At 40.2% G+C, this 13075-nt stretch overlaps 1 protein-coding gene across 1 annotated transcript in view; it reads left to right on the forward strand.

Moving 5' to 3' along the window:
* unc13a (unc-13 homolog A (C. elegans)) overlaps positions 1-13075 on the forward strand; it is a 35255-nt gene that overhangs the window by 19485 nt on the left and 2695 nt on the right. Inside the window, exons 26-41 of the mRNA XM_079574570.1 lie at positions 870-1003; positions 1090-1175; positions 1323-1449; positions 1530-1626; positions 4389-4532; positions 4595-4672; positions 4781-4858; positions 4939-5027; positions 5738-5884; positions 6082-6205; positions 9090-9119; positions 9803-9859; positions 9963-10043; positions 10191-10338; positions 12584-12676; positions 12892-13051. Of these exons, the coding sequence (XP_079430696.1) occupies positions 870-1003; positions 1090-1175; positions 1323-1449; positions 1530-1626; positions 4389-4532; positions 4595-4672; positions 4781-4858; positions 4939-5027; positions 5738-5884; positions 6082-6205; positions 9090-9119; positions 9803-9859; positions 9963-10043; positions 10191-10338; positions 12584-12676; positions 12892-13051 (1673 nt within the window). The remainder of the gene's footprint in view (positions 1-869; positions 1004-1089; positions 1176-1322; positions 1450-1529; positions 1627-4388; positions 4533-4594; positions 4673-4780; positions 4859-4938; positions 5028-5737; positions 5885-6081; positions 6206-9089; positions 9120-9802; positions 9860-9962; positions 10044-10190; positions 10339-12583; positions 12677-12891; positions 13052-13075) is intronic.

The raw sequence follows: 13075 nt of genomic DNA on the forward strand, positions 1-13075 counted from the left end.
TTTTCAGTATTGGCTCCGATATCCAACATCAGTATTGGATCGGTGCATCCGCGTCACAAATAGCCAAATCCATGTGTTTGTGTATCCTATGTGTTTTGAAGCCAATAAATGAAATATGGGTTTTGTCGTATAGGTGTTAAAACACTTTGAACAGCAGCATAGCAGCATTTTTGTTGTTTTTGTGAAGCGCAAACATGCATTTTCACATAACCACAGCAGACAGCTCCAATCCAGTATTAAAGCGAGTGCTATGGGTTTCGTTTTAGTAACAGCTACATTTCTTAACATTTTTCTTTCCTTTTGTTTTTTCTTTAGTTTGGCCGCTATCCTCACGGGCAATTTGAATACTGTAGTTAGGACAATTTCTATACAGACTTCACGTGGACTGCAGTTTGTTCTGCAAACGCGAGCGCATTTGTGTTGCGACGCCTTCACTGTCTCTGTCCGCGTTGGCTGGTCTCTTTGATTCCTCTGCCGGTTGTGGACCTCGCCAGGGATTTCGCGAAGTGCTTCACGTCCTCATTAAAGCACAGCCTCCCTCGTGAATTTCAAATCAGCGTTCTACCTTTGAATAAAACATACAGTATCATCCCGAGGGACATTGCTGTAGTTTGTAGAAGTCTTTGCAAGATCGTTTTTCACTTTTCTGCTTTGTAGTGCTTTTATTTATTCATTTTTTTTCTTCCTTTTTTTTTTTCACAATGAGCAGCTCAAGCCATTTCAAAGGAATTGTTTTGACAGATGACATTTGTGAGTGTGGGAAACTAAATACACAGACAAACACAGTGGAAAATCTCTCTAATGAGGGAATATCCCAACTAAAAGATGGTCAGTTTAGCTAGGTTCTTAATTAAATTGCTGTTTTCTAGGCCAAACAAGGGGCGGTTCCTCCAGAAGAGCAGGGACCCAGCATCAAGAATCTGGATTTCTGGTCCAAACTGATCACACTTATTGTCTCAATCATTGAAGAGGACAAAAATTCATATACTCCCTGCCTCAACCAGTAACAACTTTGTTTTATTACTTATTTATCTTCCTTTTTTCCCACAGTGATATTCTAAACAATTGTATATCTTCTTTTCCATTTAGGTTCCCACAAGAACTTAATGTGGGGAAAATTAGTGCTGAAGTCATGTGGAATTTGTTTGCTCAGGATATGAAGTATGCGATGGAGGGTAAGTACAGATTTAAAACACGTGATGATTGAATGACTGAATATATATGTATATTATATAAGCAGAAGGACTTGAGCAAGGCTGATGAGTGCCATTTACATCAATAAAAAAAGCTCACAACATCATTATTGCCTTGTTTTCTTGCAGAACATGAAAAAAATCGCTTATGCAAGAGTGCGGACTACATGAACCTACATTTCAAAGTCAAGTGGTTGTACAATGAATACTGCAAAGACCTTCCCTTTTTCAAAAGCAGAGTCCCTGAGTATCCTGCGTAAGTACACTGCAATTGTGAATTTATTTTTACTCTTAATGTGGCCTGACCAAACTCCACGACTCCACGACTTATCACAGGTGGTTTGAGCCATTCGTCATTCAGTGGCTGGATGAAAATGAGGAGGTGTCCCGGGACTTTCTGCATGGTGCTCTGGAGAGAGACAAAAAGGACGGGGTAAAATATTTAACTCATACATTTTTCTGTTTTTCTGGCTGAATTATGTTATAGGCCAAAACTCTCTTACTGTGTTTCTGATTTGTTTCTTACTGGTTTTGGTCATAGGATCTGGCAACTGAAAGCATCTCTCTGGGCTTGATTAGACAATTGTCAGTGGCTGGGCTTTAAAATAAAAAACAAAAACGTTAGCTTAAACAGCTTTTGATGCAGCCTTGACATTGATGACAGGCTATTTCAGCAGAAATAGTAATAATACAAATGGATAAAATACCAGTTTGTGCCTTATCGTCTTGGTAGAAGTCAGAGGAGATTAGGAGAAGGGCCATAGAGTAGTCCAAATATGATAAAAAACATGAAACACCACCAATATGGGTTTAATCGAAATTCGATTACGATTTCGATTATTACATTGAATGATTACCTTTTTTTATTTAATTATTCAAAAAGACAAACATAGACAAACTAACACCAAGCCAGGATTACAGAACAACACAACTAGACAGACAACACAGCACAATGCATTCCAAAAAGAAAAATAAAGAAAAATTAAAAAAAAATAGTAGTAGCTTTAGTAACTGTTCGGTTGATGATCCTTTTCACTTATTATAGAAAAAAACGATTATTAAAGATGCTCTCCTGCTTGTCCATCCGATGTGAGTATTTCAGGCCGCTGTGATTATTTTCCCTTCACATTTCACTTGCCATGGCTCATGCTTTTGCTTGACATAAAAACAAGCAGCGCTTGTGATGATGTCATCAGGCCGTGCTGCTCAGTTTACTTGCGCAGGTGTGAGGGCTGGCCAGCAGGGGGAAGGTGTGAAACAGAGACCTCTCCTCAATCAAGGCCTACGTGAAATCATTTGTACTTTTATGTTCAGAAAACAGAAAATATTCAGCATAGTTTTTGATTAATAAATAAATAAAATTAAAATAGACTTTATTTTAAAGGCTACACATAATTGTTTGAATAACCGTGATTTCAATTATGACCACAATAATCGTGATTTTTCTTTTTTTCAATAATCAAGCAGCCCTATCCACCAATGCCAAAGGTGAGGTGGATTCCAAGTGGAGTTTTTTTCTCCTCTCGATTCCATCAAAGCCTTTGCCATTGAAGATATCCCGTTGTTTTAAAGCAGCTGCTTCATTTAAACGCTGGAGTGAGATCACTTTTTGACAGCAGGTTATGCATTTATTCTAAAGTTTTAACGGCAAGAAAACTGTCCTCACCTCATTACCCAGACTCCCCGGGGTAACACCTGCACACCCCAAGCCAATTAGAGACAGTCTCAAACCTGCAGCCAATTACAAGACAGACAGGAGAGCCCTCACCCGTCACCGGAGAGCGACCTAACTAGCTGGAGGCCCTGCCATTTCTGTGTGGGTCTAGAGGCTCAGTGCATGTGGCAGAAAGATTCAAAGGTTTGGATTAAAATAGCTCCCAATACCGTCTAAAGTTTGAAGCCACCCAGAGGTCACGGCCCGGGAGCGTGTGTTCAGTTTTGAGCTATTGTGTACTTTTTGCTTGTGCCATATGATAAACTTTTCTTTTCTTTTTCTTTTCTTTCTCAAACCAGCTTTATCAGTATCAGTATAACAAAACATTTATTAGACAATTTTAATGGATGTGGAGAGAGTGGAGAACTTTGACCCCTTGTTCTTATACACTAAAAGTTGCGCATGGTTTTAACTTTAAGGTAACAGCGACAGTTGTAATGTTGACGTTAGTAGATGTCCTTAGCCATGGTACAGAGGTTAGGGTGTCATGATCTTGCAGTACCAATCACAGGGAGTCACGTCCATGTCTTTCGCCGACAGGACTTTGTGACACCTGTGAAAATCAAAGTTGCGGGTCTGGCTTGTGTTGGGAAACCTGGAGTCAAATGGGGCTGTCATGTAGTTCTTGATCTTTTCATCAATTAATATTATTTTTGTAATGTATATTGGAGCGAAGCGTTGCTCTTCTTTGCCCTCTGATGTCCTTTCTGAGTTCCACCATAAACCATAAACCATTCCACCATTAGCTTCCGAGATCTGACAGGATCAGGCAGAGCAAAGGCAATATGGCCTTATGTCTGTACTATTACATGAACAGTAAAACATAAATCTCACTTTTATGCTCACACAGTTACTCTGTAAGTAAGTACTATTATTAGTACAGTATATTACTCAAGTAGTACCTCAAGAGGTATTGCATACCTTGTACTTTTTAACTTGTGTAACTATTTGGATCACTACTCATTACTCATATCAAATTTACTTTTTTATTGTACTATTTTAATTTACTTGAGTAAATATTTTGGCTACTTTACCCACTTCTGGCTGCCTTGTTGCTATGGTGAGACAGCCTGCATAATGGATTTCTTATGCAGGAGAAGTTTATTTTTATTATTATTTTTACCATAAGTGCGGGACCCGGAAACATGAACTCAAGACATACCCTACCCTATGCTTCCACATGACGAAGGATAAATGACTTCTAATGTGCGTCATATTGACATGCAATCCAAAACATGCTGTGCCTAAAAGCCAAAGTTACGGCTATACTACAGAGATGTTACAACCACAGCATGACACAGTATGATAAATAGCTATTTCATTTCATTCTCTAACACACACATTGGAAGATCAAACAATCACCAAATGGACTTATAGATGTCTCATTTGGAAGATGGGTTAACAGATTATTTTAAAAAGACTAAACAGATTTTTTTAAAAAGTATGTAAAACTTACTTGGTTGTGTCTTATGTGCCCACAGTTCCAGGTCACTTCAGAACACGCCCTCTTCTCCTGTTCAGTGGTGGACGTGTTTTCCCAGCTCAACCAGAGCTTTGAGATCATCCGGAAGCTAGAGTGTCCTGATCCACAAATAGTCGGCCATTACATGAAGAGATTTGCAAAGGTACTTGGAACATGGATTTTGAGTCTTTTCAGTATTTATGTGTTTTTTCATCTCACCTTCAGACGATCAGCAACGTTCTTCTGTCCTATGGCGATGTCATGTCCAAGTTGTTTCCAAACTATGTCACGATGGAAAAAGTGGTGAGTGTTCCCATCTACTATAGCTGTAGTTCTCTTCAAAATCAATTAAATAATTTATCTAGTGAGCTTTTATTGGGAAGAGATTTACCATACGCTTTTAATCCGCAGCCATGCATCTTAATTAACAACATCCAACAACTGAGAGTCCAGCTGGAGAAGATGTTTGAAGCAATGGGGGGGAAAGACGTCAGTGACCAATTTAAGCTAACTTTTAAGATTAATGCATATATATATTGACTTAACTTTAAATGTTTTCTTCTCTTCAGCTGTGTATTGAAGCTAGTGACATCCTAAAAGATTTGCAGGTCAAACTCAACAATGTTATGGATGACCTCAGCAGGGTCTTTGCAGTCAGGTTGGTAACAGATATTAAGAGTCCCCTCCATCATGCACACACTATGACGGGTAAAACTGATTATCATGCGTGTAATTGCATTGATATCTGTGAAAGACACCACAAAAAAGTGACAAAAATATGTGACGAAAGCACAACAGAAGCACCACGAAAGGGCAACAAAAGAGTAACCGAAAATTGGCAAAAGAAGCTACAAAAAGATGACAAAAAGGTGACCAAACTATGTAAAGAAAAGCAACAAAAATAGCACAAAAAAAGTGACAAAAAGTGCTGAAATTGTGGTGAAAGTGTGGCAAAAAGAAATGTCAAAAAAGTGACAATAACACGAGGAAAAAGATCACTTTAGATGAGCTTTGTAGGTCTTAGCTTTCAAATACTACACTACTACAGATCTGATCCAATATCACTACCCTCACTTTGGAGGAAACCACAACCACTTGTCTAGGGGATTGTGTCAAATATTTCCAGAACCCATATCACATACAATAAATATATCAATATAGGTTGCTATATTTATTGTATATGATAAACAAATGACAGGAAATGCTTGTGGTGCTGTGTATCTCAAATTTCCTATTATTTTTTTTCTGAGCTGCACAGTGCTGTACACCATATGTTGGATTCGGAGTCACATGTTAGAATATTTTATTATTGAACAAGAACTGCAGTAGATATTTTACAGTAAGTGCTTCTTGAAATCTTCTCCATAGTTTCCAGCCTCACATTGAGGAGAATGTTAAGCAGATGGGAGACATCCTGGCGCAGGTAAAGGGAACCTCTAATGTGGGTAATGCCAGCAGTGTGGCCCAGGATGCCGACAATGTCCTCCAGCCCATCATGGAGTTCCTGGACAGCAAGTGAGCCAATTAACCCATGCTGTATTTTGTTTAGTTTAGTTTTGTTTGGAAAACTTTCTGACTTTTCCATGAGGATAAAATAGAAAAGTTTGGTTTTCTTTCATTAACTAAATTTGACGTGTTTATTATTCATCTTCTTTGCCCAATCTCGTGCTCTCTCTCTCTCTCTCTCTCTCTCTCTCTCTCTCTCCTGCCAGCCTGACTCTGTTTGCAAAGATCTGTGAGAAGACTGTGCTAAAGCGCGTGTTGAAGGAGCTGTGGAAGCTGGTTATGAACACCATGGAGAAGACAATTGTTCTGCCCCCGCTGACAGACCAAACGGTGAGATCCTCAGCACCATTCATGAGTTATTCAATCATTGCTGCAGATACTAATTATATTTGCTATGAATTAAATTGGACTCTTGCTAGAATTTTATCAAACGTTTGCAAACACAAAAACACACTCAACTACAGGAGCTGCTTCCAGAGAACTGGAGGAGAAATTGAAAGACGCAAAAGCGGATTTTGAAGGCAGATTTTTTTTTGCTTCAAGATGCAATCTCAATAAACAAATGGCAGCTGACAGAGGATTAAACCGCTCCTACATCATCTCTCATGCATCGTGTTCACATCTCCACCCCCGCGCACATTACACTCCGCTTCCCCTCAAGAGCTTTCATCCAGCAAAGCCATAAAAACCTAAAAATACAGACAACAGGAGTGCACCATATCATTGTAACTCATGGCTGCTCTCCAGTATGTCAACCATCACTCGTACATATAACTTTGACAAAACTGCAACAGTGTTTCCCAACCAGGGGTACAGGGACACCAGGGGGCACTCAAGCACTGAGCAGGGGGAACTGGCAATTATTTAATAATTTAAAAAGATGAAATTGAACTCTACTTGAATAGGAAATCTATACATAGTTTTTATTGACATCCCTTGAAGGTCAGTAACCATGGCAACAAACTGTAAACAATAGCCACGTAACTGCTCCCTGATAATGTTACATTTTTACACGCTTGACAACTCCAGGACAAAATCAATATTGAATCAACTGCAAATTTAGTGTGAGCTAGTGTAACCTGTTCCTTTGATCACAATACTTTCAATACATGTGTTTGGAGGCCTTTTTATCATACACTCCTTTGTTTTCCTGTGACAATTTGTTACAATCTTAACACTTCAATAAATGTCAAATGCCATTTGGTTTATAAGCTTTGGACAAATGACTGTTTTCTTTTAACACATCTTAACATGTTAAGTTTACATATTAACATATTAAGTCCATAATACATATTAATATATTAATTATATAATTTAATATCATTACTTACTGTATCGCAATACGGATTGGATCGGCCCCAGAGTATCGCCTTCTGATAGTGCTGGAACATTAACCTGTTAGCCTTCCAAGCAACAGTAATAATGGTGCTTGCTAGTGTTCTGACCATGAGAAATGTCACATGAAAACTTCCCATAAAGGAATGCTATTCAAATATATTCAAATAGATATATTAGCAGTAAAATGTGCATCACGTTTTGAACAGTTGAGCCCCCTCTATGTTGGGGGCAGTGTAATACAATATCAATCAAAAGCCCAAGTGTTGGGAACCACTGACTTAAATCAACTATACATTTTGGAAAGCAGCCACATGATTTATTTTTTTTCTGTGTCCTTTTATTTAAATTGAAAGAGCCTCATATCAGTGATAATAGAGCATGTTTAGGTATAATGCACCTCACCGCTTGGTTGTAAAGCTATCTTCAATGGCGTATAGACAGATGAGAAGAATTGGGTGCGACAACCCAAGACGTCGGCCCAAAACCGTGTATTTCTTGATTGATGTGGGGCTCTTTACATTTGTACTGACCCTTCTCTCTGGTTGTTGTGATTATTATTACATCCTGCTCCCACCGCTCTCCCTCCACAGATGATTGTAAGTAAATCACTCCTGCGTATGTGTCTGTCTGTCCGTCCACGGTGGTTGGTTGGGTCTCTCTGCTCAATGTGGCTGCAAATCTCCCTCTATTTATTTACTTAATACTACCCCACTTCGCACCTCTTCACTCCCAACATTGTATTACCTAATTCTTGTTCTATTTTATCTCAGTCCAGTCCTGTCTCTCTTTTGTGGAGACAGAAGCATGGTACATTTCTGACTGGTTCTGATAGGTCCCGCCCCTCAGTCTCCACCACAGACCAATGCCTACTTCTGCTGTCTCTTTTCCTTAATCACTTGTCCAGACAAGGAAGTGGTCTTACTTTTGAACGCGTTGCATTGTGTCCTTTTACCTGAACATTGGTGGTGACTTCTGCTCCCTCTTCTCTCTCTGTTTGAACTGTGTCTTGCCTTTTACTCCTCCCTGTGGGTTTGTTGCTTGCATCTGATCTATTTCAACAGCGCAGTCTCCTCAGTATACTGTACAACACTGTACTGTATGTCTCTCTGCAGACTGTCGATCTGTTTGATTTGATGTTTTGTTGTGAACAATGGCGTGTCTTAATACTGAATTCATTATGTTGTATCCAGTGCAGTCTTGATGAGTTCACTGTATTTCAATTCAGTTAACGTTCATGTCAATTTTACCACACGTTAGGCACATACATAGAATTGTATTTGTGTTTCTATCAAACCCTTGATCCAAAAACAATAGTTAACACTATAATCTATATAGTGTTAACATAGTTTACTGCAGCAAGGGTTTATAGGTACAGTATATGGGTACATGGTATGTGGTTTATGGAGCAAGACCTAGGACATGCTGGAGGGACTATGTCTCTCTGCTGACCTTGGAACGCCCTGGAAGAGCTGGAAGAAGTGTGCATGGAGATAAAGCGGGGGAGGATAGGTATATAGTACCTAGAGAGGGAAGGGGAGAGTTCAACTTCCTGGTTCAACTTCCTAATTTAAACCTGTCCCGGTTCAAAACTCAGTTTTCTCCTTGATTGCAGCCTTGTGACCTGAGTGCATTGTAGCTTTTCCTATGACGCACACAAGAAATGCATGTTGATACTGTATAAGAGATTATGCAAATGCTTAAGCGATTCCTTTGCCATATTTGTCAAGAAAGGCCTGATGCTTCAGAAATCCTCAGAAATTGCAATGAAGTTTCTGGTATACCGCGCAGGTTATCGCAAATTCGACTTTCATTTCTGGAAGCCTGACTTGAGGGACTGTCCACTGTTTGATATAATAACCCCATGCTCTCTTTCCAGGGGAGACTGAAGAGTGCGTCTCACAGTGATGTAAGGACTAAACTCCTTCAGATCAATGTGTCTTGTCTCTCCTTTATGTCCTTGTCCGTGTCTCTCTCCTTCAGCTCTCCCGTCAAACAAACAGTGGAATATCTACTGTATCTCGCCACATTACTTACACAGTTGTTGTTTATTGATACTGCTGTGGATACTATTTAAGCTACATCTCTGCCTTATCAATACTTTTGGTTATGGATTTCATGATATTCAGAGGTTCCCAGCCCTTACCTACAATGCACATTTATAATAACAGTCCCTAAAGTTCTGTCACAACCATCATCCATTTACTTGTTTTGTGTTTAGGCGAATCCTGTGGCATGCATCCGTGTGTGCACAGTTCTGTTTTAATCTCCTGTAGCTCCGCCATGAGCTGAGACACTTTTCCCTTTTTCCTTATGCTAAGATGTTTCTGTGTGGTGGGTGGATGTGTTCAGTGGGGTAATGAGGTGGAATGACAGGTAAATTTGATAACGGGGGCTTGAAGGAGAAAGTAGTTTGACAACGATAAAGCAGCTTAGAGTAAGGTTATATAAAACTGTGTGTCAGGGATGTCACTGTCTTCTGTGCAGCACTAAATGTTGCAGTTATTGTCATGCTAATAACAGCTTTTTTTTCTCTCGTCTACCTTCCCCCTGCTTCTCTATCCCTCTATCTCTGGCTATTTCACATTTCAGGGAACACAGCTCATCTTCAACGCTGCCAAAGAGCTCGGGCAACTGTCCAAGCTGAAGGTTTGTTGCGCTGTTAAGATGTTCTACACTTCAGATAAAATCACAGCCCAAATTATAAGACCAATGACTGACTGACATTTTGAATTGTTTTTGTTTTTTTCAGGAACACATGGTTCGTGAGGAAGCCAAGGCGCTGTCACCGAAGCAGTGTGCTGTGATTGAGCTGGCTCTGGACACCATCAAGGTCAGCAATCATGAAATAATCTAGAATGTCCATCCATTTTAAAGGTTATGTTTAGTGAATGTGAGGATGTGCTTATTTACACTACCCAGTAAACCACTGGCGTGCACTGAATTGAGTCATTATTTGTCCTTTTATTTCTTTGTATAGCAATACTTTCATGCTGGTGGTGTGGGATTGAAGAAGACGTTCCTGGAGAAGAGTCCTGATCTCCTGTCCCTTCACTATGCGTTGTCCCTCTACACTCAGGCTACAGACAAACTTATAAAGACCTTTGTCCAATCACAAAACGCACAAGGTAATGCAGTTACAATCATTCCTTTGTCAAAAAACATTGTTTCTTTACAGTTTTTCAGTCGTTTCGAGTCTCTGTTTCCTTTGTCACAGTTAAATACATTAACAACGATCAACAAGTAATGTTCTTTATTATCATATACACATTTACAGAACTAGAACACTTTTAATGGACCAAAATGTGCTCTGATGATTCAAACCAGGTCCCAGGCATCTCACATTCAACCATAGCAACATTACAACACACCGGTTTACACCTACAAAACATACCCACTATCATAAATATTACTATAATAAATGTGAGTGTGTTTTTCGTTTATGTATTTTTCATGTTTGTCCGTGTGTCTCCTCTCTGTGTCCACTCTGCCACTCTGCCCCGTCTGTGGGCCAGTGTTCGGCGGCAAGGGGGTGAGGTTCACCAGTAGTGAGGATATTTACCCAGAAAAGGGTATGTTACACTTGGGACGGAGAGCCTGAGACATCAAGAACAAACCTGCAGACCTGAGCCCAACACCCTCCACCCTGCCATGAACATCCTGATGCTCCTGCCTGACTCATGCAATAGATAAATGATTAAACATTCTCCCTCTGTCACTATTTACTCAGATCCACACCACAACAAAGACATTGACTTTATGCATTGATGCATGGAACGTACACACTGATGTCTGTGTGAATGGTTCTGCACTCAATACATACTCTCAGAGCGTATGTATGGGCAGACGGTAAAGCATGACGTGTGGACATCAGAGCAAAGCAGAGAAATGCATTAAAGTGTAAAGGATTCCTTATCCCGCATGATGTCACTGAGACGCCCCGGGCCCCGTGAGCATGAGCACGAGAGTGGGCTGAAGGGAGACCAAGTGAGCAGGGCCAATGTGATTGAGATGGTTTTAATGTTGTTGGAACAGATACAGGGCGTAGAGTTGTTCCCCCTCAGGAATATCTGCGGTATAGTATATGCTGATTATTTTGCACATTCAATCGGGGAATCCGTGTCCATGCCCGCTCTGTGCAGAAAGGCACTCAAAGCGTTCATGTGCTGTGGATCCCCCCCACAGCGGTCATGAGCAGACTGACCAGCGCCAGCCAATCAGAAACATTTTGTCAGGTCAGGTGATCAGACTTGTCACTTGATGTTAATGTCAAAGGACATAACCATCTCTCACACATGCATTATGCATGCTTCATTACTGAAGCCAAAATAGAATGTAACATTTAAGGTACTGCTACAAATGTTAAGTCTAGTTGCATCTTTTGCTGAGAGTAACTGTAGTGGTAGTTGGTGTCATGAATTTAATTACTGCTATTTTTAGACACAATAAATAAATACCCTGAGATGTGAGGAAGTAATAACAAAAATGGCGGCAATGATTCAAGACATAAATGAAATCTGATTGCACATTTACTCAATGTGTTTTTAGCAACACATTGTTACTTTCTCATCAGCAAAGTTTCTTTTCATCTCTGGTGGATGTCCTCCATAGACAAGATGAGGCCAGATGGACGCCGATGCTCTCTTGTGTTGGCGCAAAGACCATGAATCTTGTAAAGCTGCCCGGAGAGCTGCCTGCCAGGGACAGACACCTTGTTTAGTGGGTGGCGGGTACAGAAGACACACATGCCGACAGACTGGTCCTCGCCACAACCATACAGTTGACAGAGTGACAACACTAATTAAAACATTGGAAATACACGTCCATCTGTTTCATTATCTGAAGCAAACTGAGAGTCTAACCTCTTGTCCAGCAAAATCGAGGCACTCTTACAGTAGCACTAATATCTTTAAAAAGCTTTTTATCAACAACATCCTCAACTCTGAAAATCCTTTTAAGCATGACTTGGTTTATGTTGGGAGCTTCACTCAAAACTTAACTATCCTCACATCCTGGCAGACATCAACCATCTATGAGTAGGTCCAATTACTCTCTTTAAAACCGCTGAAATATCAGTCCAAAAATAATAACAGCTTTCAGATCCAAGATTCCTCCTCATAGTTGCTTTGTCTGCCATTTGACATACTTCACTTTCCTATATTGGGTCCTCCTGATACAGAGTGATTATAGTCACTTCTGATATGAAGCCAAATCACCTTGTTTGTGCAGTCGATTTGGTCTCTGTCCTTGCATTGTATCAGAATGAGGAAGGGCATTAAACACTCTCCAAAAAGGGGCATGCAACTTCACAGTAACAACTAGACCCGAAAAAATCAACGGCTGATAATTGAAATGCCTTTCTATTTCCTTCAGGATCAGGTGTTGATGATGCGGTTGGAGAGGTGTCGATACATGTGGAGATTTTCACTCATCCCAGCACTGGAGAACATAAGGTTACAGTCAAAGGTAAAACTTTAATTATTATGATTATGTTATGCTGTTAAAGGATGATGTGAAAACCTCGCATTGAATGTTTGACTGTGCACAGATATTGAGTATTTGGCCAGTCTTCTGTCCTTGTTTTTTTGCTGCTCATTTTCACACGTCTCTCTCTCTCCTCCTGTTCTTGCTCACCCACATCGTCCCCCTGTCTTCCCTTTCATTTCCTGTTTCTGTGACAGTCGTCGCTGCCAATGACCTGAGGTGGCAGACACAAGGCATATTCAGGCCTTTTGTGGAGGTTTATATTATCGGCCCTCACCTCAGTGACAAAAAGAGGAAGTATGCCACAAAGTCAAAGAACAACAGCTGGGCTCCTAAATACAATGAAACGTTCACATTGTAAGTAATTAAAGCAAGTCATTT

Source organism: Gobius niger (assembly GCF_951799975.1).
Source record: "Gobius niger genome assembly, chromosome: 17".
Lineage (NCBI taxonomy): Eukaryota > Metazoa > Chordata > Actinopteri > Gobiiformes > Gobiidae > Gobius > Gobius niger.